This window comes from Acanthopagrus latus, chromosome 11 (genome assembly GCF_904848185.1).
Source record: "Acanthopagrus latus isolate v.2019 chromosome 11, fAcaLat1.1, whole genome shotgun sequence".
NCBI lineage: Eukaryota > Metazoa > Chordata > Actinopteri > Spariformes > Sparidae > Acanthopagrus > Acanthopagrus latus.
Window position 1 is genome coordinate 11,124,166 of NC_051049.1, and position 22,768 is coordinate 11,146,933.

The 22,768-nt window shown below is 41.3% G+C and overlaps 2 protein-coding genes across 6 annotated transcripts in view; both read right to left on the minus strand.

The window, feature by feature from the left end:
* Nucleotides 1-115: 115 nt before the first annotated feature.
* fkbp8 (FKBP prolyl isomerase 8) lies at nt 116-6,650 on the minus strand. 3 transcript variants are annotated; one of them, XM_037113751.1, is made up of 9 exons: nt 6,493-6,650; nt 5,639-5,903; nt 5,253-5,422; nt 5,069-5,157; nt 4,742-4,962; nt 4,255-4,427; nt 4,101-4,178; nt 1,932-2,072; nt 116-1,684 (listed from the first exon to the last, which is right to left on the minus strand). In XM_037113751.1, the coding sequence occupies exons 2-9, from the start codon at nt 5,889-5,891 to the stop codon at nt 1,598-1,600; spliced, it is 1,212 nt and encodes a 403-aa protein (XP_036969646.1). In that variant the 5' UTR covers nt 5,892-5,903; nt 6,493-6,650; the 3' UTR covers nt 116-1,597. The 3 variants fall into 3 exon arrangements, with proteins under 3 accessions (XP_036969646.1, XP_036969647.1, XP_036969648.1); XM_037113752.1 differs by lacking the exon at nt 6,493-6,650 and adding an exon at nt 6,177-6,466; XM_037113753.1 differs by lacking the exon at nt 6,493-6,650 and adding an exon at nt 6,052-6,152.
* Nucleotides 6,651-8,298: 1,648 nt separating this feature from the next.
* Nucleotides 8,299-22,768, minus strand: part of ssbp4 (single stranded DNA binding protein 4) — an 88,033-nt gene continuing 73,563 nt past the window's right edge. For 2 of the 3 annotated variants that reach the window (XM_037113754.1, XM_037113756.1), the window contains 12 exons: nt 21,939-22,022; nt 19,015-19,141; nt 18,796-18,863; nt 17,540-17,604; nt 16,537-16,582; nt 16,399-16,434; nt 16,205-16,259; nt 14,417-14,487; nt 14,007-14,085; nt 13,589-13,617; nt 13,154-13,255; nt 8,299-11,328 (listed from right to left, as the gene is read on the minus strand). In XM_037113754.1, the coding sequence (XP_036969649.1) occupies nt 11,248-11,328; nt 13,154-13,255; nt 13,589-13,617; nt 14,007-14,085; nt 14,417-14,487; nt 16,205-16,259; nt 16,399-16,434; nt 16,537-16,582; nt 17,540-17,604; nt 18,796-18,863; nt 19,015-19,141; nt 21,939-22,022 (843 nt within the window). In that variant the 3' untranslated portion in view covers nt 8,299-11,247. Of the gene's footprint in view, nt 11,530-13,153; nt 13,256-13,588; nt 13,618-14,006; nt 14,086-14,416; nt 14,488-16,204; nt 16,260-16,398; nt 16,435-16,536; nt 16,583-17,539; nt 17,605-18,795; nt 18,864-19,014; nt 19,142-21,938; nt 22,023-22,768 lie in introns of all 3 variants that reach the window. The other variant, XM_037113755.1, reaches the window with a different exon arrangement.

The window sequence follows — 22,768 nt, forward strand, 5'->3', positions numbered from 1 at the left end:
GCGTTAATGCCAGTGGATCAGCAACAGTTCAGGGAATCTATCCAGAAACACACTAGATGTCTTGTAAATGACTGGACAGAAATTCTGATTCGATACAAAAGAAAGGAAACTGAAGTTTGACAACAGACACATTTTATTGTGATGAATATAAAATTAACAAATGCAGGGACTGTCAATAACCACTTCACTTCCCACCAGCTGTCACAGAGTTTATGCAACTTTTGGCTCTGTAGGCCATCTACCACCTACTCTGAAGAAGCCACAGATTCAGCTATGTCACATTAAGAAAGCAAAAATCCAAAACAGTGAAATAAATAAAGGAAACAATTAACATAAGCTTTCACAGGCAGAAAGTGTTGGGGAGGGGGAAAAAAAAACAAACGTACACACCCAGCATTGTACTTGAAGGGTCATCCTTCAACATTTGGTCTTAATCATCAGAAATTGAGGTATAATTGACTGAAATTGATTCATAAAAATAAACTCTCCATCAGTATTATTCAGAACCACTTCACTGTGTACCATTCTCTGTACTTGTTTTAAAAGAGAATAACTGCACCTTTATCAACAAGAAACTAGTAATTTAACAAACGTTGGCAGAGTATCTACTGTAGCTGATGCTTTAATGTGTATATACACAAGTGACCAGAAATCTGAAAACACTGCAGCACTGAATCGCAATCAAACAGTCAGTCGTGTAATTTGTGCACTGTGCAATGTTATTATTTTACTTTGTTGCTGCTGACACTGTGTCAGGGGTGCTGATTCAATTCCACTGTGCTTTCTGAGGCTGCAGTTCTTTAAACCACATTATGTTGCGGGGTGTTTCTTTATATCTTTGTGGCTCTGTATATGTTAATGATGTGGGTAGAGACAAAAGCAGCCTTAACATGCACCACAGAACTGATTCACCACACAAACAACCTGTGCAAAAAACTGAATGTTGCATTGTATTAAATCCTGCAGGTGCCTCTATTTTGGTGTTCACTTAGCGAAGAGTAGTATCTGTATCTAGTAAAAAATGGTGTGTGAGCTGGCACACAAGACAGCCACCGTACCATTCTGTGGGCCTGAAATAATAGAGCATTCGCATACACCACTCGATATGAAATATTGTACCGTAAAATCATATTCTCTCTTCAAAATAGGAAGATCCATTTACTTGCACAATCTGACGCTTTAAAACTATAGCATGACATAGGACCATATCACAATAGTTATTTTGATGGGAAAAAAATCTTGAAATAACTCCTATCTGAATCTATGGTAAATAATTTTTCATTCTCATACTCAAATTATCAACATTAATTACCAAAGACAGAGACATGGCCGCAAAAGAAAACTGTGTCTGGCAACGTGACAGATATGCATTAAACTACACATTTATAAGGTTGGAATTACTGTTCCCGTACGCAAATATTGTTGTTTTATTGTTGGCCACATACAGTTCTCAAACATAGCAGAGAAGTGACCGTGTAGAGGCATCTGACCGACTTCCACGACCTTTCACCAAAGGTCAGAAGACACTGCCAGATGTGCTTCTGTTTTCAGACTCTAAAACTGCAGGGCTTGGTCAGGCCATCAGTACGAGCTCCATTTAATTTCTAGCAGCTATGACGACAGATAATGCTACACCACCGATGGCTACTGCAGTGGCACCGAATAGCCACTTCCAGCTGAGACCCTGGAGAAAAGACAGAAGTAGAGAGCGGATGGTAAGTAGGTTGACAGTAAAAAAAACAAAAAAACAAAAAGCAAGACCTCCAACTTCAAGAAATGTATAAATATAACTAACACCCTATTTATCACCACTCAAAGGTTCCCTTGGTGATAATATACATATCACTCCAAATGTGCATTAGTATCATATGATAATGGACAGAGACTGAAGCTGTGCTTTAAAAATCTTCAACACTCAATGACTGTCTCACCCATGAAGACTTGGCCTTGTGTTTTTGTGTGCTGCCACTGCTACTACTCGGGTTACCCAGCATCTTCTTATACATGGCCTGCTCTGCTCCTCTCTGCTCTGAGTGCTTCTTCACCAGCTTGGACAGCTCTGCGTGGATAGTCTGTAAAGATGAGACAAGACAAATATGTGCTGCAGCCAAAACAACTCTGATTTCCTTGTTAATGGGAATGTGTCAAGATGAAAATAGCCTTACATCAATGGACACAAGTGGTCACCTAATGGTATGGAAAGCCTGAAAAATGACTTGACAAGGCTTTTCCAAAAGAAATTACTGACCACGTAATATGATTGTTGATGCTGGAAAGAATGTTTCTACTGTTCTTTGTCATCTCACAAGAAATCTCAGGCTTGCATCTCAGAATTAGCCTACAATCCAACCCACACATCCAAACAATTCCAGGATATGGAGTTTAGTTATTGTTCCAAAACTGTCTCACATCTGAGTCACTTTAATGCTCTTAAAACTGGTGAGAGCCTAATCAAACCAATGCTTTCAGAGACAAGAACAAATGTTTATGCTTAGGCAATGCTCTTCAGAAAGATGGGTGGAGCACCATTACAGGGACTTTACATAATACTATTGTTAGATTTGAGAACAGTCTACTTTTAGAGACATTTGTGTGTCAGTTTGAGTGTCTACCCTGAGGATTTGGCTGTTTTTGTCTAATGCTAAGAGTAAGCAGATACACTTACAACACTGTGTTTGAGCAAGGCACGGTTGGCAAGTTGGAACCACTATTACACAATCAGCTACCCACCAAAATGACAAAAATGACACTGACTTGTCCCCAGGGCAGGGATAAAGTAGGCTAAAATAACATTTATCATCCTGTCCCAACAGCATATGTCTGCTCTTATACTGTGCTGAAACAGTCTGAAGCAGTTTAAACTGGAACTGTCAAGACTGTGTGTCATGTCAAAAAAACCCCAGACAAATAAATCACCTCTCATCCATCTGAGTTGAAGATAAAGGGCGTGAATAGCTGACACCAGTGTAAAAAATTTAGACAGCGTGTCTGTCCGTGCCAGGAGAATGGAGTGACAGCACGTCAGCCTGTCCCTCCGTGGCGCCAGCGTTTGTTGAAGACCGCCTCATTGATTATAATGCCAGCGTCCTGGTATTGTCGCTCAAACACACCCACAGTTCTTGGTGTTAGAGCATGATGTTATTTAGGGATTCTGTTCATTATTGTTGCTCTAAGAGACTGTTTTAATGTTAATACAACTGATTGTGCACCACGTTTAAAAGTCTGTTGACACATAGACATTTTTAAAAACAACAGTGACTTCTGGTAAGGTAACTGGTGGTTGATTTGCATTACAGAGATAAGTTATTTTTCCTCAGCCCTAACTGATAATCTAAAGATATTCAGTCAAACATGACGGTCCGACCGGATGTTTCTGCTGTGCTGATTTTATGTAAGGTGCTGTTTCACTTGCATCTTCAATATCTAAGATCAACATCTATGACTAACTGCTATTTTTAGGTAAACTCAAATTGCATTTTCTTTAGTTTGAGGCTCAACAAGTACATGAGGTTTCAAAGTTAATGTTTGCTAATGAGATATGAAAGTGTCAAACACACAACAGCATTTTAGATTAATTCTACAAAATGCATCTTTGCAGTTCAGAAAAGATTTGTAACTGTACACAGACCCAAAAACAAAAATCAACCATATAATATAAATGCTGGTTGAAAAGCTTAAGTGACAGCAAGGCCATGTGCTGTTTGACAGATTGGTGTAGGACTCAAGTGGAGGATTCTGGGCATGAGTATCATGCTGCTGCAGCTCACAACTGATCCAAGAAGCCCACGCACTGAGCATGGATCTGTTAAATGGCCTCATGCAGCCAAAGAATCACATAGACCTGACTGTATAAGCAGGATAACAGTAACAGTGGCTAGGTATTAGATATGGCCAGGGTGCAGGGCAAACCTATTTACAGCAACAACATGAAAACAGATCCTTTGAAATGATGAATCAGCAGTCAACCTGACCTTGCACTACAAAGGAAGTGATTAGATAATCTACCATATGTCGCCATCTACTGGGGGAAAAAAAGAACTACATTTCCCCATACTGAAAGCCTTTATTAATAAAAATGAATGTAAAGAGCCCAAAAGTACCTTATTGCTTGGTTCCAGCTTCAGTGCCTTCCTCAATGTCTGAATGGCTTCTGTGTATTCACCTTGCAAGGCTAACACCTTGAGTAAAAAAAACACAGAATTACTAAAACAACCTATTAAACAGTGAAACTGAAACAACAAAAGCAAAGTGTACCTTGCCCATGCGGAAAAGTGCTTTTATGTTCTCTGGCTGGTGTGCCAGTGCTGAGACACAAGATTTAAGTGCTGCATCATAGTGGTCCAGTTTCAGCTGAGAAGCAGCCATGTTGTTTAAACACTTCACTTTGACATCCATAAGCTCATCCTCCTCCTCAGCGCTAATGTCAACTGCAGCAAAAGGAACCAAAACATAAACCAGTAAAAACAGATACATAAATAAATTTAAGTTATAAAATGTCTATCAGGGCATCAATAAAGTAAATTAAAATTTGTTCAATCTATCTATCTATCATCTAAAGTGGGCCTCATGGGATTTTATATCCATGAAAGATGTTTGTTGTTCTTATTTTGACAGCAAATCTAAAACCTCCAAAAATGCTAAATCAAAGTAAGCATCAACTCTATAAGTACCACGCATGTCCTCTAAAACCAAACTGTAGCAGACTTTTCGCTGAGTCCTGACTCCTTGGCCTGTATCTCACCTTTAGAACTAGACTCTGTTATTTGCAGGGCAATGCTATATGAGTTGACAGCAAAAGCGTAGTCCCCACGCTGATAATGAGCGTTGCCTCTCTCTCTCTTATGGCTTGCCAGGGAAATCTTTTCTGCAGGGGGCAGCAGCTCCAGGTCTGGGGCATCCGTAGCCTCTAGCAGTTCAGCTTCTAGGGATAGCTCAGCGTTGGGGGGAACCTCGGGGTCCTGACTGCAAGGATAAATAAACATCACTCGAGGAAGCAGATTGTAATTTTTCGCTTACATGGAAACTGCAGTTGCTTTTAGCTTTTAGTCAGATTAAAAGACATCCTTACCTCCCCCAGGCACCATATGCATATTTTGCATCAGTTTGAATGAGGGCTTTCTCTCCCATTTCCATAAGCTGCACTGTGAGATCCAGAGCCTAAAAAAATTACGCAGTAAAATATTGATATATATGCGATTGAGTGCTGGTAAGTAATTCTAATTTAAAAAGTATTATTAATTATTCATTTTTACCTGGATCACATCTCCATCCCCAAGAGTGAAACAGAGGTCATGCTGCTCCTCTACAAGCGTCCCATCCTTCAGGTATGTTTTAAGATTAATTTTTACATTCTGTCCTTTCTGTGGCCGACTGTCTCGCCCTTGCCCTGCCTCCAGGACTTTTTTCTTCAGCTGGTCATTACCTGTACACAAACACAATGGTATTATATTCAGTCAGTTACACCTCTGAACCATGTCCAGTGACCACTGACCGTGGCACAACCACAAGCGTTGCTCAGGGAGATGACAACACCTTGGGACAGGGTGTAGATTTTACTTTTCCAACAGCAATATTATCTTAAAAATAGAGTCTGTTCTGCCACAACCTGACAGAATACCACGATGTTTCTCCCACATACCTAACACATCCAACCATTCATCCACTGGAACTGGAGGATCTGGATCTGCATTTTTCTTTTCAATCTCATCCGTGCTTTTCCTTTTCCCACCCCCCGCATCTTCCAGAGGAGGGGGGGCGTCGTCAATGTCTTCATCGTTTAAAAGCTCGAAGTCCTCCCCGCTGTCCAGCAACGAGGTCCGTCCATTCTTCTTTGCTGATGGCGCATCCTCATAGCTATCAGAGACGTCCATAATGTCCTCGTCTTCACTCATTAGTCTGGTAATCTGAGAAAGAAGGTGAACAACTTCAGAAATGCTACTCTTTTGACGTGTTTGGCTGTTGCAATCCGGAGCGCCAATACAAATCTAGCTAAATCACCGCTTAAAAATGTATCCGCTGCTACAATATCAACAATATCAGCTAATTCCATACCCATAGCTTTTATGCTAACATAGCATCTACAGTAAAAACAAAAAACAACTGCCATTCAAAAGTATCCATGACGGAGAGTGAAAATCAACAAACAGTTAAACAGAGTTATTAACATCACTATTCACCTGTAGCTTTGTCACTTCAAGAATATGTTTTGAATAATAACAGCCGAGCTAGTCACGCGTTTTCCAGAAGTTTCTGACAAATATCCTACCGCTCTTCAAGCGGCCAGCAGGCTACTGCTAACAGACGTTAGCCGCTGAAGTTGACGCTAGCGAACTAGCATTAGCTGTAATCTTGCTAGCTGCTGTCAGTGGACGTTAAACGTCTCTTTTTATCTCGTCTTGCGAAGGGCCACTGCTTATATCGACTTCAGCGAGAGCAAGGCGGTCATAGTGTCGTATGTAATAAGCCCATTTATCTAAATAAGCGGAACATTACCTTCTAGCTCTATCTATGCTGAGGCTTGTTTTGGTCCTGGGCAACCTCTCCTCCAGTTCAATGTGGCGAAGTCTGCTTGCCGTTGGAGAAGAAGAGCGCAGTGGCACCTCTATATGTTGTTGACCATACAATGTCAAACTGACTTCGTCGCGGTCTCTTGCTCATCACAAATAGCTGCTTCCTGTTAACCTTGAGCTCGTGCACTTCTATTGGACCTGTTCATGCATATTAATGTTTGACCTCACTGCAGATTTACATTTGTAATATCAAAATGAGTCCAACTCTGAATGCTTTGGTGTTTCTGAGGTAAAGATTCAGCATAAAACAGCTACAAAATAAGTATATTAGCCAGATTGTGACTATATTATCATCGCTAAGGATTCATTTATAGTTCATAAATAGTGTAAAAATACTATTTCTGAAGTATTTGTATATTTCATAAGGAAAGCACATATAATGGCATTTCTGTTCTTTTTTGACTGAGCTCCTGAGTGTGCAAAGCAAAGCAATGTAAGTCCCTGAAGATGTACCATCCAGTTTTGGGGGACGTATTTTAATCAGAAGAAAAAGATCACAACTGATTGATTTTCATGCCTACCCAAACTAAATAAATACACTCTTCAGTTTTCATAACTGAATAAACAAAAAGAACTCAAAGTACACAACACAATTTCTTTCTGGTTGACTTTTACATATATGGCAGACCCTGCCACCATTCAGCTGTAGAACAACTTGTTTATTCAGTTATGAAAAAGATGAATATTTATGTTAAGAGTCTGTATTAATACCTCCTTAATGTTGTAAATATCTTGCTCTAAAACTACATAGTGCCCCTTTAAGAAAATTAAAAGCATATATATAAGTTGAACTGTGGCCAAAGAAGAGCATTCAGTTGCCATTATCTCACGAAAAAGCAATAATTGCCATTTGACTCCTGAATGTACAAAGCAGAGTTATACAGTTAGTTTTACTGTTAGTCCTTGATTGTCTCTTGCTTATTTGGAGCTGTAATAAGCCACATTCTGACTCAGAATTAGTAGCAATGGATTTAAACCAAAACAAAACTGGTAGAGACCAGCTGCAGATAGACTAAATCAAAGATTAATCATTTATTTTTACAAGTGTATGTCCAGGCCTAAAATCAGTGCGTACGATAGAACAGTTAAATCTTAAAACTTAAAACAGGGCACACAAATCCTTCCCACCAATTTATTTGCAGGAAGTCCTCTTAAGTTAACCTTTATCTTCCATCAGTCTTTGCACAACACTGTGAAGTCTCCATATGTGAACCTAGGATTGCCATTGCAAACCTGTCACCTTAAAGGTCCAGTGCGGACGATTTAGGTTTTTTTTATTGGCAAAAACTGAATGTAATATTCATAACTATGTTTTTGTGCATAATCAGCTAACACTAGGGAGCATTTTGTTTTTGTTACCTAAGAATTAGCCTTTTATATCTAATGCGAGAGCAGGACCTCTTTCATAGAGTGAGTTTTGTTGTGCCTTCACATTTTCTTAGTATCTGTATTTTGATATTTAGGATGTGTGCAGTTTCAATGCTAGATGCCAATAAATCCCATGTGCTGTTCCTTTAAATAACATGCAGATATAAAACACAACAAATTATTTAAACACACAAATGTTGAAGAGGATGCACCCACTTGAAATGTGGTGAAATATTAACATAATTTACCAAAAAATGCTTTCCTACATTGTATGTAACTAGTCTTGATGACGTAGAAAAAATGGGGGGGGGGGGGGTGAAAGCTCAATCAGAGCTCAGAGGCAGAGATTCAAACAGCCAGGAAAAATCAAATGACATTTATTATTGATGCATTGTTTCTTTTTTGATAAGCAAATTATCTGTTTTTTCTTTCAGTCTAAAGAAACTTTACAATATAAAGAAACATACAAAGAACATCTTTATTACCTACACAAGACACCTAAGTCCCTAAGACAAGATTCTGAACTATCCTACCATGTAAATACAAAGCAAACCCAAGAGACAGACTGCTTCATATTGAATACTGCCGTGTCATTAGAAAGGACCATGAACGGTACAGGAAAATCATTCATATCCCCTTTCCCTTGAATCCCCCACCCCTCCCCGACTCAACAGAACCACCCCACCCGACCAGCAAATCTTCCTAATGGTACAGTATTATACATCACAATAGAAGTACAGAGATGGCCAACGATCGATATACACAGAGGACTGAGAGAGGATCAGTGAGAGAGCTTCCATCTATACAACGCTATAACAGGAGCGGATAGCAAAGGACACAGTTACCTTTTGATCTATTCTTAATTTAAAATGAGGTTCTCATAAGTATTTTTCACCTTTTTAAAAGTTTTTTTTTTTAATTGATAAAAATCCTTCATATTAAAAACTGCAATAAGATGTCACATGTTTTTTTTTTGTTGTTGTGAGAAGATGCCCTTTGGAAAAAATATCCAAAATTATTATTCAAAGCCAATAGTCACGTTTAACTGAAACAGAAGGAGACAAGGGCAGAGTGAGGACGCCACAGCTTTGTTTTTGCTTCTCTCGGTCCTGTCCTCTCTCTGTCCTATCCTCCCCACCATACAAATCTTTAGCATACAGTCTGCATTTATTCTGTCACTGTATTCTATACATTTTTATGGAAATTTAGCCACGCGAGCCAAATAGTCAGCGCATCCGTTCTCTATGAAAAACATGGACAGATTTATTTATAATTTACTTTCAGCTGTATTCATTGGTAGTGACTGACATATCAAAACATGTCAATGATATCAAAATGCATTATACAGTATTTACAAAAAAGGAAATTAAAGAGAGGGGAGGGAGGGGGTGAGGGATGGGATTGGAGGAGAGAAGGTGTGTGTGTGTGTGTGTGTGTGTGTGTGTGTGTGTGTGTGTGGAGAGCGAGTGTTTTCCCAGGCCACCGATAGCCAAATCCTGGAGACGTCCCCGTTGAACTCTGGGTGCTATCTGTTCACATTGATATCAGAAAATTGATAAGTATGTCACCATCACCCGTAGAGGCTACAGTGGTTGTTTAGTTATTGTTGGTTTGAACACAGCCATGACGCAAGTGCGGCAGTGTGATGCCACGTGAGACCGTTTATCCCTTTGAAACAGTGACAGAGAGTTGATCAAGCCAAGAGTACACAACATACAGAAAGAAACAAATTAAATAGCGTGATATGTAACTATGCTTTTCTTTGTGTGCAGATTCTGTGGGCTTTCTTTTTTTTTTTCTCCTGTTGAACAAGTTTAAAATAAAAAAAAAAAACAATCTGCTGAAAACAACCGCGAAAATGGAAATATATCCATTACGAACGCATCCCATTATTCCTCTTCTTTCGACCGACGTGGCTGCAAGGTGCATCACTCTGCTCCCGCCGTCAGCCTCCCCGATACTCTGAATCCATTATCCCGCACATATGGGACTCGCTGATCGATACGAGCTCCGAGGAGACAGTTATTAAGCCCGTTCCATCTGGGTTAAGAGAGTGGATCATACAGGATCTGTGAGTTCAACCCAAACTGCTAGCAGGCGTCACGAGTGTATCTGAGGTCCTGTAAATGTCTCCAAGTCCAAAAGGAGACATCGGCAAGAGAGCAGAATGACTCCTGGGAGGAAAAACAGTGCTGCTTGGAGTCCACAGTGAGGTTGAAATCAAGCAAAAGTGTTGATGAAGGGGAAGGAGCCACGGTTTAGGATTCACAGACAGATAACAAATAATAAAAACAACCACAATACAAGCTAAATATGTTGTATTTACAGACAAAATCCATGGATGAGATGCTCTCTCGCTCTGTCTGCTACCGGATGAGAACTGGCACCTGTCCCGACAATCATCTCAGGAGCCGTTCCCATGCAGTGAAACATATGAGAAGTGGGGTGCTTATTAAGACAAGATAGAAAGACATACGATCATTCAGGTGCGTCAGCAGACACTTTGTACCAGAAAACAGCAACTGTATGGATAGTTATGGCCAAGATAAAAACACCTTGGCACAAACTACTTTCAATGTGTGGAGACAGCCAATTAACCCAATCGCTCTTACTTTGAAGGTTTATGCAAATGGTGCTACAAACATTTAGGTGGCGAAGACTTGAGCTACAAGTTTTTAAAGGAGAGGTATTGTGAAGTGACCGACTGTGACAAAAAAAAAAAAAACTTAAAACGAAAGACATCAAATAACCTAAAAATCATGTAAACAGAAAATCATTGTGCATTTTTCAGAGTGTGTGCTTATTCCGTCATTGTTGATGCTGCTGCTGAGATAAAATGTGCCCTTTACAGGAAATCATAACTACATTAGTAGAATAATATCAATTATGAAAATTATAACAATAATATTACCATCAACGAAAAAAAATTACAAACATTTAATGAAATCCATCCTTGCCCTAAAATAACATCAGTTCATCCTTTTTTTTTGTTTTCTTTTTTTTTTTCTTTCTCTTTTTTGTTTTATGATTCCCGACGACACAGGAGTTTTTGAATGAGAGTTTTCGGCTCCTGTCAGTCAACAACTGCGTGCCCTCTTTATGATCAGCATGACATAATGGGGGTGGTGGTATATGCAGAGGGGCATCTTGATCAGGCTTGAATGCCAAAACCACGAGGGCAGGTTTTTGGGGTTTGGGAGAGACAGGCTTGGAGCAGTTTCGGGCTCTTTCTGTCCGAGGGCTCTGCGACGAGGCCCGGCAGGCGAGGAGAAGCGAAGAAGCGACCCCGTCCTGTTGCTTGGAGGCCTTTTCATGTTCTTACACCCATTTTACAGGAGTTGGGATGGGGGACCTTGAGGGGAGTCCTGCTTTCCAGGGGCATCCCCAGGGGCTGTGTGGCACAACACACCGTCCACAAGGAGGAGGAGGAGGAGGAGGGAGGTAGGGGAGGGAGGAGGGTAATGCAAGACGCACCGGGGGGGGGTGGATGGGAGAGGGAGATTGGGATAAGGGGAGATGAAAAGGAAATAAAATAAAATAAAAGATAAAATAAAAAAAAAAATCACACACTCATCGTCATGTTGGGTGAATACTGTAAAGAGAGAAAAAAAGAGAGGGAGGGGAGAAAAGATAAGCCAAAACTATATTAAACTTCTCATACTACTCAGTACAAGATGAAAGCAATTCAGCTAACTAAGATAAATGCCATGTCCAGTACACTGGCCCATTGCAGCATGTAACAATTAACCCTTTCTTATTGACTTTCTACGTCAGTAAACCAGCAGCAAGCAAAGCAGAGTCCAGCCCAAGGAGAAAATGTTAGGGAGTTTCAGATCACAGTGAAGATACTGTAGTTGTCAATGTCTTCATGCATCAGAGAAAAGCTTCTTGTGTGCGTCTTTTCCATGCTCGTGTTTGTGCATGCTGTGTTTTCGTGTGGGTGTTGGGTAAAGCTGGGAAAACGGGGCACAATATAAAGGACTGATTATGATCACGATTTAGCCCCGAGGACAGGCTTCGGGGTCCAGGAGATTTCGTACCGTACACTGAAGAGAGCGGGGGGCCGGATTCAAGGACATATTTTACATTGGTGTCTTAATTAGTGCCTGATGTTATTCTTAGATTTGTCTGACGCAAAGTTAGACAGTCTCACCAAAAGCTTAAAAAAGTTAGCTACCCACGGGGCTGACCCTCAACTCCTCAGACTAATGTTTCCATGGTAACAATTAGTGACAGTTGATTCCCAAGTGATACAAAATAAAGAAAGAGAGAAGATATGGCTCATAATTTGTTTTTACAGGCCTCAGTGGACTAAAGCAGCGAGGACACTGTCAGTCAGTTTTATTTGTCCAAGAAAAATATCCTGACCCTGACTTTTTCACATTAAAGCGTTTTTACAGGTCATAGGGAGTAATACTGTATATATGAAAGACATAGTATAAAAGCCTTTTGTGGCTCCAGAGGAAGCTGCAAGTAATCTGATAAATTGCTTCCAGTGAGGTCACTCACTGTCTAAAGTTGCATTGTGCAAGTAGGAGCCAGGTTTATGAAAAGGAAGAACGTGTGGAATAAGAGTGCAGTGCTGGACCAGTGGACATTTTTGAAAACACGTTGCCTTCATTACCCACAGTGCAAATTGAGAATGCCACTGGGTGACATCACAGGTGATAAGATTACACAGAGGCCACAGAAGGTGTTATACTACTTTTTCCACATATGCAGTAATACTCCGCAAGACCTGCAGACACAGTTTAATTTGTAAAAATTGGTGGAGTTTCCCTTTAACAGAAATACTGACTGATTCCTGTCATGTTAAGAAACCACAGCTCTTCCACGGGTCAGTGCTATCAGACATTTATGCTGCTAAATGTGTTCTACAGATGAATTTAGACATTAATCTGAAGTTTGATTGAGGTCGTAGTTTTTGAGTCTATTTGTGAAAACCGGCCCCCCCTCACCATGGACAGTGAGCACAAACAGTCTCCTTTTGCTGAGTCTCAGACTAGACAGAGCAATCAAAACTCTATCAGACACTTTTACTTTTTGTGACTGGACAAATCTTAATTGCCATCATGCCGCCAACTTGAGCTGTTGGTGGCAATTTGAACACAGTAAGTGATTTAACGTGTGACTCTTTTCACAGTTAAACAGCGTTTTCAGAAGTACTTGTTGTTTGTTCTCAGTTTAAGACGTATGTTTTCTCTTTCGGTACTCACACTTTCACTTTGGAATGGGTTTAAAAAGTTGCCTGCCATCTCGCCGTCATCCCGCGGAGTGCCGGGAGGATTGTTCATGCCTGCCATGTTGTTGGGAGAATTCTGCAACATAGATGTAAGAAAGAGTAAGAACACGTTCGCTCTTACAGACAAAGAGTTGCAACAGTAGAAGATTATCCCGGAACATAGAAAATATCACTTTTTTTTTTTTTTGTTTGAACAGATGCTTTGGTAAAAATCACCTCTCAGACATAAAAGTTGATGTAAACTTGAAATAAAATTCTTTAATAGCCCTTGTTCAGAATAATTTAATACCATAGATAAGAAAATGCACACAACAACAACAAAAAAAATTCATATCACAGTATACCTTGAAAACGGTATGTCGCTGCAACCATTTTTCAAACAAACAAACAAATAGACAGTTGGTCTTACCTTTGGCAACCCATCCATGTCACCAGAGCCTGTGATCAGAAATGGAGAAAAGAGAAGTCTGAATCAAAGTGCTGTAACTGTTAACTGATCCTCAGGATATGCAGTGCAAGTAGAAGCAGCCGGCGCTCTCACACGTGTCGGCCTGTAATTAAGCCATTTTGTCTCAGATACAGATGAGCACCAACTCTCCAGCTCCACTGATCACATCTCGCCCATCTACAGGATCAATTGGCCCCTCTCGCTGCCCCACTAATCTGCTTTCAGCTTTGTTCAATACCAGCAGGAGGGAGAACACTTCCTCTACGAGCCATGAGAGGGCAGAGTCTCACTTCTAAAAGCCTTTGTTCACCGAGAGTAACAGGTCTCACAGGCTACACTCTGGAGCTTACACCACTGCACGCTGTCTTTGGCTACTCACCTAGTGATCCGTTCATATGATGCTGCTCCATAGCGCCCATTCCACCCATGGGCCCATCAGGACCTGGTCCCATTGGGAACTACAGATAAAAACAGCAGTAAAATGTATGAAGGTCATTTATCTTGCATGGTCTGGGTTGTAGAAGAAGGCTCTTTTTGAAAAAAGAGATATTTACGTTTTATCATTTTTGTCCACTCAGTCAAACTGGTGCCACGTTGTTTTGACAAGACATCTCATTTAAAATGTTTATTGTGCACTCAAGAGAATATAAATCAAACTGTGTCCGGTTTATTCATCTTAGGCTGATGTTGATCTGTTTTTTTTTGTTTTTTTTTTTACAAATACACTCTTCAATCTTGAGTGAAATGTAAGGAACACTGAAGCTATTCGAACAAACTGACAGCACTCACATTAGGTCTATTTGCTCCAGGGCCGATGGGGTTCATCATTGTGTAGATGTTTTCACTTGAGTTTGTTGAATCTGTGAATAAAGAACAAGAAGAACAAAATAGTGTTTCACACGTTGCACCATCGAGACTCACGGAAATACCTGCAGGTAAGTCCGAGCACTGGTATCGCTGTCTGTTTTCACATTTAATATCCAACTGTTCAAGAAAATGTGTATAAAATAAGGTGCATTTGGATTAATGAATGGAGAATAACAAGCTAAGAATCTGTCGTTCACTGTATTCCTTTCAGTTTGATTGAGCCTTTTGTACAAAACATTCAGCTCGTGCTGAGATGCATTCTTATTTCTGCTGGAGAGGACAAAGGCCACCCGTATGTTTTTTCAGTGACAGTGTCAGTGATTCTGCGTGTCAATCAATCTAAACACCGCTCTCTTGCAATGTGCAGTCAAAGAAACACATTATCCCTTATTCCTACAATCAGGAGATTAGACCGTGTTTTTAGACGAACACCCTGGCAACTTAGCAACGACCAGCACCCGCTGTATGTGTCGCTCCTCGTGTGTCTGTCTCTGAAAGATTAAGAAGGATGAGGCGACCTTGATGTGACATTGCAGGCGGAAAGTTGTGAGTGGAAAAATAAGAATAACAGGCTGAAAGACAGGGATGGATACTGTGGTGAGATCCTGCCAGTTAGTCTCCCTGAATCTAGCTTGGGTTGTCGTGACTGTAGGAGGGGGGCAATGCCGAGTGGGAGGTGTGCATTGTTGTGGGAGGTTCGTGAGTGTGTGTGTGTGTGTGTGTGTGTGTGTGTGTGTGTGTGTGTGTGTGTGTGTGTGTGTGTGTGTGTGTGTGTGTCTGTGTGTGTGTGTGCGCAGTCTTGGCGACTGCAGTGGAAATATGTTTTCCCTCCCAGTGTACGTGTGAGCAGGAGCGTTTTGTGCAAAAAGGTTGCCCCGGCAACGTATCACAATAGAGGGTACGTATATAAATAATAAATGGTGGACACAAAAAGAAGCTCTCCACAGGCCAACAGAAACAGAACATCTACAGGATATCAGCCAACAGTGTTTTGTTCTCCGCTAATCCACCACAGAAACGCAGGACTGACGGGTCAAAGCCGAGATGAATCAGTTATTTGATTGCAGACTGACACGCTCCTGCTTCCTTTCCTATGCAACTGTCTCCACAATGACCACACACGCAAACAAAAAACTGAGAATTTTCAAGGAAAAAGGGGGAAACGCTGACAACAAACAGGATACCAGAACACATTTTGACATATTATGCTATGGAAGTATCCAAGTTATTCCCCCAAAGTAAACAGAGTCTATTCTGGGCATAGACTCATCCTCGTTTTAAGTTTTGTGGGAATCAGTTCAGTAGTTTTTGTGTAATTTTGTTGACAAACCAACCAATCAACAAAAACACCCACAAACAAACGGCCTTGGGCGTGAACTTGTCCTCATTGGCAGAGGTAATAACGGGAAAACATAACTTTTTGTGTTGTAACAGGATACAGATCCATTTTTCTTTTTCTGGTGTGTTTCCATAAAATACCAACTCAGCCTCAGCGCAAGATTGTTCCATTTTTCAGTGCTTTACACTTGTAAAACTCCTCCTAAAGGCTCAATTCCTAAAGTATTTAGAGTCCTATCACTGCCTGTCTCTCCCAAAGAGAGATGTGTATCAGACAGAGAACAGGTTTGATGTTCCTCACAGAGAGCCCCGTGTTCAGTGAACACTGGATAAAAGTAGAAATCAGAAGAGAAACTGAAGCGTGTAACTCACCTCCGGGGCTAGGCATGATGGGAGTTCCTGGTGGGCCGCCTCCCCCTGGAGGGCCCTGAGGGGCGAAGAAGCGAGAGAGAGGAAGAGAAAAGAGTGCTGAGTGCATCTAGATGGCAGCGTGCCTGTCAGATATCACCGCATGACATGTAATTTATGGCCCGTGGTCGAACACGAGTCCATGACGGGACACTTACCACATAGTTGCCTGGAGATGAAGATGAATATGCTATCTGCGGAGGGAATAGACCCGAGGTGAGACAAAACACGAGACACAGTTACTGTAAACACGCTCAGTCATGTAGGAGATAAAGATGTGGGAAAATGTGACTCACTGAGTTGGTGTTGGGGTTCGGCCATGGACCTCTTCCACCAGGACCCCTGGAGGAGCAAACAGAGGGGAGAGATTAAGACACTGAATAGAACAGAGCTTCACAGGGGGTGTGTGTCACATGTGATGGTCTCTAATCAAGTGCATAAATACTAGTTGTGTGGACTAATAATGCAGAATTTTTCATCTTTATTTTTCATCTTTTTACACACATCTCTAGATAAGAAAAGATCTAGATCGGAGGACAAATTAGCTCGAAGGGGCAAAAAGCGAACATTTAAATAGCAGACCCGGTTCCTGGTTCAAGCAGGCTGTGCCACAAGTCCTTTCTCAATTTGAGGTTTCTGAATGAAGCTTCGAATTTCTGTAGTCATATCTCATGACATCATCACCCTTTAAAAAATATCCCTGCACAAAATCCTCAATTTGAAAAGAGCTATTTGTCAGATTAAATTAGGCGCCAAGCAAATTCAGATCTTTTTTTTTTTTTTTTTGGTAATGACTCAAGTAATTGACTATTATAGTGTTGGCGCCAAAAATAGAGAGATGTAATTTATGGTGCTGTTATTAGATTGCTGCCAGACTGAACCATTAAAGGTGAGCAGTTCTGGAGAAAGATAGTTGAATGTCGGGGGCCTCTCAGCCCTGGTCGACAAATACAGACGCCATGGACTGGTGGCTCAGACCGAACCAGGGGCGCAGTTTGGCGACCTGGGAGTGACACTCAACAACCAAAACAATCTTTCTCGAGAATTACTGAATTAAAAAAAAGCAAAATCTCTGTGCAAATATTGATTTAGAATGCTGATGTCAACGTTATAAATGAAGTCCTTACAGCCCTACCACGTTTGCTGACCCAAAATGTGAGCAAATGACTTGATGAGAAAACGGCTCTCCTAACTGCTTACGGAAATATCAACAAACATATGTCATGATAGAAAAAAAGTGAGTCTCCTCTTCGGCAGCAGAATCCACAAACAAACTGCTTTTTTTTCCAGTCTACTTACATGTTCATGCCCGGCATCCCCGGCCCCATTGAGTTTGGAGGAGGCCTCATCCCGCCGCCGTAGTTCTGCACAAAGACAGGAAGCACACAGTCAGCATGCCGTCTCACACCTGCTCCGTCTAAAGGTTTGAATCTTAATGAAGGTCAGCGACCATCATGTCTCCCCCTAACTAGTGTTTAATTATGTGATGCATGAGCGTGTGTGTGAAAGTGGACAGCTGTGTGTGAGTGTGTTTGTGTACGTCTCCGTGTATGTATCTCTATGTGTCCACACTCCCCCTCTGCGTGTTTGCATGTATGTGTTCATGGCTGCCCAGCAGGCGGGTTTGGCTGGTGCTACATGTGTGTACTTGTGCGTGTATGTGTGCGTGTGTGTGCGTGTGTGTGTGTTTGTGTGTGTGTGAGAGAATGAGACAGATATAAAGAGAGAGAGACTATGGGGGCAGGCCAGAGAGCAGCTCCACTCAGAGGAAGAGTTTTGTTCAGCAGACGATTACACTTGTCGAGCAGATGCCACACCAGCTGCTGGTGCGCTCACTGCCAAAGTCACCGAGCCAGGGTGGCACAGAGAGGGGCCGAGGGGCACGGGGAGAGAGTGTGCGCGCACGAGTGTGTGTCTTTGTGTGAGGTGATGTTGGATGCGGGACGTGGTTGGGTGCAGAGCGAAGCAGCTGTCTGGTAATGGTAATTCAAAAGGACACTGTTGTTTAAGCATCTTATGTATTACACCGAGTCACATCCACAAAAATTAAAGTGATAAAAGAAGACCAACGGCGCCAGATTTGGCAACGTTTTGGGTCATAACGTGTCGGTGGCAGCCGGAGTACTCCGCCTCTGTTTGTCTCCCTAGGTGGGAGTCGGAGAGTAGGACTTAACGTGTAAAACTGGCGTTGGCAGTGGGGGAGCTCTGCTCAGAGCCAAGCTAATCATCAGAGCACTTGTGACATTTAAAGGCAAAGTTACGAGTCTGGCAGAACTAAAAATGTCCCTTCAGCAGAGAAAAAAAGATTATCTGCACGCTGGTTATACGCTGCTGTTTTGACATTACGGCTGGTTTTATGGCAGCTTTTAATGAAGGGCAACCAAACGTTGGCTTTCATAAACCGACAGTCCAAGCATCAAATCTGCCTGTGTTGCAGCTGCAGAGTGGGAGTGCAGTGGGCTGGCGGTGCTGAAGGACACCATCCGCTGTCATGACTTCATCAACACAGTCATCTGTACTTCTTTATTTGGTATGACTGAGTAACAAAAACCCACCTGTGGGCCCATGCCTCCCATGCCTCGAGGGGGATTCATTCTCATCGGACCTCCCATGTTTGGATGTCCTGTGGTGAAACACAGAGAGTGAGGCTTGTGAGAATAGCACCACTGTTTAGATCGATAACAATCGCCTAAATGAGGAGAAAAACATTGTCATTCAGAGGCCAATATGAGATTACTTCCATTCGGAGATAACGCCGCGTGTTTCGTCAATACCTTGAGGTCTGGTGGGGTCCAGGCTGTTTGGCAAGAGAGGCTGTGACCCGGGGATGCTCCCAGGAGGCTGATTTGGCATACGGAGGGCGGGCCTTGGGCCACCTGGGTACCGCGGAGACATGAATGGCTGCAGGAAGGACATGAGAAGGACAATGAGCACTTTATTTCAGGATGAGCAAAACACTCCAGGCATTAAAATATCAAAAATTGAAGCTCCAGACCTTGTTTTTAATCAACGCTCTTATGCAAAATAAATCGCTCAGTGCCAAAATGCACTTTTCATTTCATCTAGCACCAAATTCATTTAGACAAAATCAGTGCATTAATAACTGAAACGGTGGTGGTGGGATTTTCTCTAAAGACGCTGATTATTACGAATTAACACGCTGCCTCTGCTGATCTCAAGTGAAAAATTCATCAATTTGGGCCCAGATCCTCATGTTAAGTGACGTTGACAAAATTTAGCGAAAGGAAGGTTTGTAAAATCACAGAAGCAGAAGTGGTTAAACAGATTTATAAGGACATGAGTGGAGATGAAATGAGAAACTTAGAAAATATAACAGGTGCACTGTTGCAGCAAAGATTCAGAAATATCAAAGATTGACAAAAACACAACTGCGGTCCATGTCAGAGTTGTTCTTATCAGCTGAATGGCAGACCCAGCTCCACTTTAAATCCTATTAACCACACATTCATCAATCTTAATCGACTGTCTGGTGTTTTAAAACCTTTAAGTATTGTTTTTTTTTCTATGTGTAGCTTCTCTTTTTACATCTTTTTTTACTACTGTTGTGGAATGACCTGCCTGAGGACCAATGGTCAGCTACATCAGTTTTTCCTTTTCTGAAGTACACTACAGTTTATTCTGGATGTTACACTGAACATTTTAGTGTATCCATTATTTAATTATTGTTTTTTTTTCTTTTTTTTTCTTTTTTTTTCTTTACATCTAATCCTCTGTGTTTTTATGGTTTCATTCAGAACCTGTTTATAAGTTGCATTTCTCATTTACGCCTGTTTGTTCACACCTTACCGTGTATTTCGTTGTTATGTTTGTGCATTTGCTGTATTGGCTTGAGGAAGTAACTGAATACACGTAACAGGATCGGGATGCAAAACAAGGTAACTGTATTCTTGTGAAGTAACAGAAAAAAAAAGATGTAATTAGATTACAGCTATGTTAAATTGATTACTAACAGGATTATTCTGCATTCTTACAGAACACACATTCAGAAAAGATCTTATTAATGTTCTTTTTCTCTCTTGCATATGATTGGTATTGAACCAAAAGCAAGAGAAAGCGGGTGAGTCACATGACTTTATTATTTTGATTGTGACATTGGATTATGTTACTAACTACATTTTTTAAAAAAACAGGTAATAAGTAACTGTACGTATTAAGTAAGTAGCCTGCCCAACACTGGTAGTAAAGCCCTTTGTAATGCTGGTTGCTGTTGAAATAAATCACCAATATTATTATTACAATCAGCAAACACATAAAACCACATAAAACATATCAACTGCGAGCTTTGCCTGAGTGAATAACACTTGTGGGCAGTGAAACAGGGCACAGAGAGGCTTGATGAAACTGACACTCTTTGGCCAAACTGCCCGGCTGTCAGCAGGGGGCGCTATTGTGTTAAAGAATAATGTGCTGCCGGTAGTTTTGTTGCATTCACCAAAAAGGCGAGAGCCTGCCTGTCTTTAAGTTTTGGAAAGTAAGACCTCAGGTGGTATAATCCATTAGGATAAAGGTAAAGAAGGACAGATAAGAGAAGAGAGGAAACGTGCAGGACACAAAGTTGGACTGGAAGAACACTGTGGGGGAGAGAGAGAGAGAGAGAGAGAGGAGCAGGAGCTGGAAAAGGGACGGGAACACGACACAGTCGGATGGGAGGGTGAAGTCGTTACAAGGAGGAGGAAGTGTTCTACATCCAAATGTTTGTCTGTTTTTTGTGCAGCTGGACGTTTTTTTCTCAGTGTGTCCGTATCGACCAGACAGCAGCGCTACAAAACCCTGGATAGTGTGATTCATGGCAGGAAGTGAAGACACGATCCATTCCACGCAGATGTTTCAGCAGAGAGGGGGACAAGACACTGGCAGGCCGGGACATGAACACACACACAGAGAGAGCCAGCACAAAGCTAGTGAATAATGTAAAGCACCCCAGACAGATGGTTTTCAGAATTACCTATGAGAGCAACGCCGCTGCAACTACAAATACACACACAGCCAGCGAGCCACATTTCAGAGCGAGGTGATGAGAATGAATTCTAAACCCAATCCAACTATTTTAATATCAAGGGGAAACAATGCTGATCTGCATGCTGATCGGGTAAGAGTTGTGTGTTCTGGTCACGGAGCATGAACAGCCGAATAATGTTCGTATCATTGTTTTCATACAGAGATAAGCACAGACAACACAAATACAACAGGAGACTGGCTTTCAACGGTAATTATGCACTGTATGTTTTGTGTGTCGGCGTGTGTTTGTGTGTGTGTGTGCGTGTGTGTGCATTTGGGGCAATTGGAGGACAAGTTATATAATCCCAGTTAGCCCTTGAGGTAAAGACAGACTTACTACTAAAACTGCTAGCCTCCTCTCCTCTCCTCTCCTCTCCTCTCCTCCTTTGACCATGTTGTGGTGGGTTTGTGCATGAAGAGCTGCACAGTGTCAGGCTCTGCTGCAATATTAATGGTCTATTGATGGACTATGGGATAGTGAGTGCCGGGCTGAGGGAGAGAGAAGGCCCTCCAGATGCACCTCTGCTCCTTACAGCTGGGCCAACACAGCTAAATTATTCATCCAACCCACCATCGTCGATGCGGCCCGTCCTGTCAGTTAGCACAACAACAGACCCGTGTGCTGTTTGTACACTATTGTGAGTGAGTGAGTGAGTGAGCATAAACACTTGCATCTTACCTGCCCGTGAGGTCCCATCATGGGATTACTGGGGTTGTGTGGGGGAGGCTGAGTGTGAGGGGAAGGCTGAGATCCTGGAGGACCCTGGCGAAGAAAAATTCAAAGCCGTGTCAATAAAGAGCTACAATAATGCATTTGGAGATATTCAAATATTATGTTCAACAACCTCGCATGAGAACTCTTTTCAGAGCGAGCACCGGGGTTCACTGGAGGACAAGGTGATCTCACTTTCATCTCAGCGGTATTCGAGCATGCAGATGAATATTTTCAAATGTAATTTTGGTTGCCCAGATACATAGCTAATTGTCCAAAGATTTTTTTTGCTTACAACACAACGAAAATTGATGAAATTCCATTGCATCATATATATATATATATATATATATATATATATATATATATATATATATATATATATATATATATATATATATATATATATATATATATATATATATATATATATATATATATATATATATATATATATATATATATATATATGTAGGACACAGGACACCAGTGGCACCAGTTTTCATAACTTCTGTAAAAAGTAGTACAAGACGTAGAGGTATGTGAAAAGAAATATCTAGATTTCATTAATCTGTGGTGAGCTGACAATCAAAAAGAAAAAGTCTGAGAATTTTAAATAACTATAATCACAATCTCACATGTTCACAGTGTTGTATAAAGTACCCAAAAGTCATGCCTGAGTAAAAGTACATATATATCACTTCACTGGTAAAAGTACACAAATAGTACTTGAATAAAACTGTTGATGACAGCGCCACCAATCCCACTGTGAATCAACAACAGAGTGCAGTTTTCTG

Coding starts and splice junctions, on each gene's coding strand:
- fkbp8 (XM_037113751.1), bottom strand. CDS start 5,891: ATGAGTGAAGACGAGGACATTATGGACGTCTCTGATAGCTATGAGGAT. Junction 4,428..4,741: donor AACAGAGTCTAGTTCTAAAG/GTGAGATACAGG, acceptor CTTTTGCTGCAG/TTGACATTAGCGCTGAGGAG. Junction 4,179..4,254: donor CACTTTTCCGCATGGGCAAG/GTACACTTTGCT, acceptor TTTTTACTCAAG/GTGTTAGCCTTGCAAGGTGA.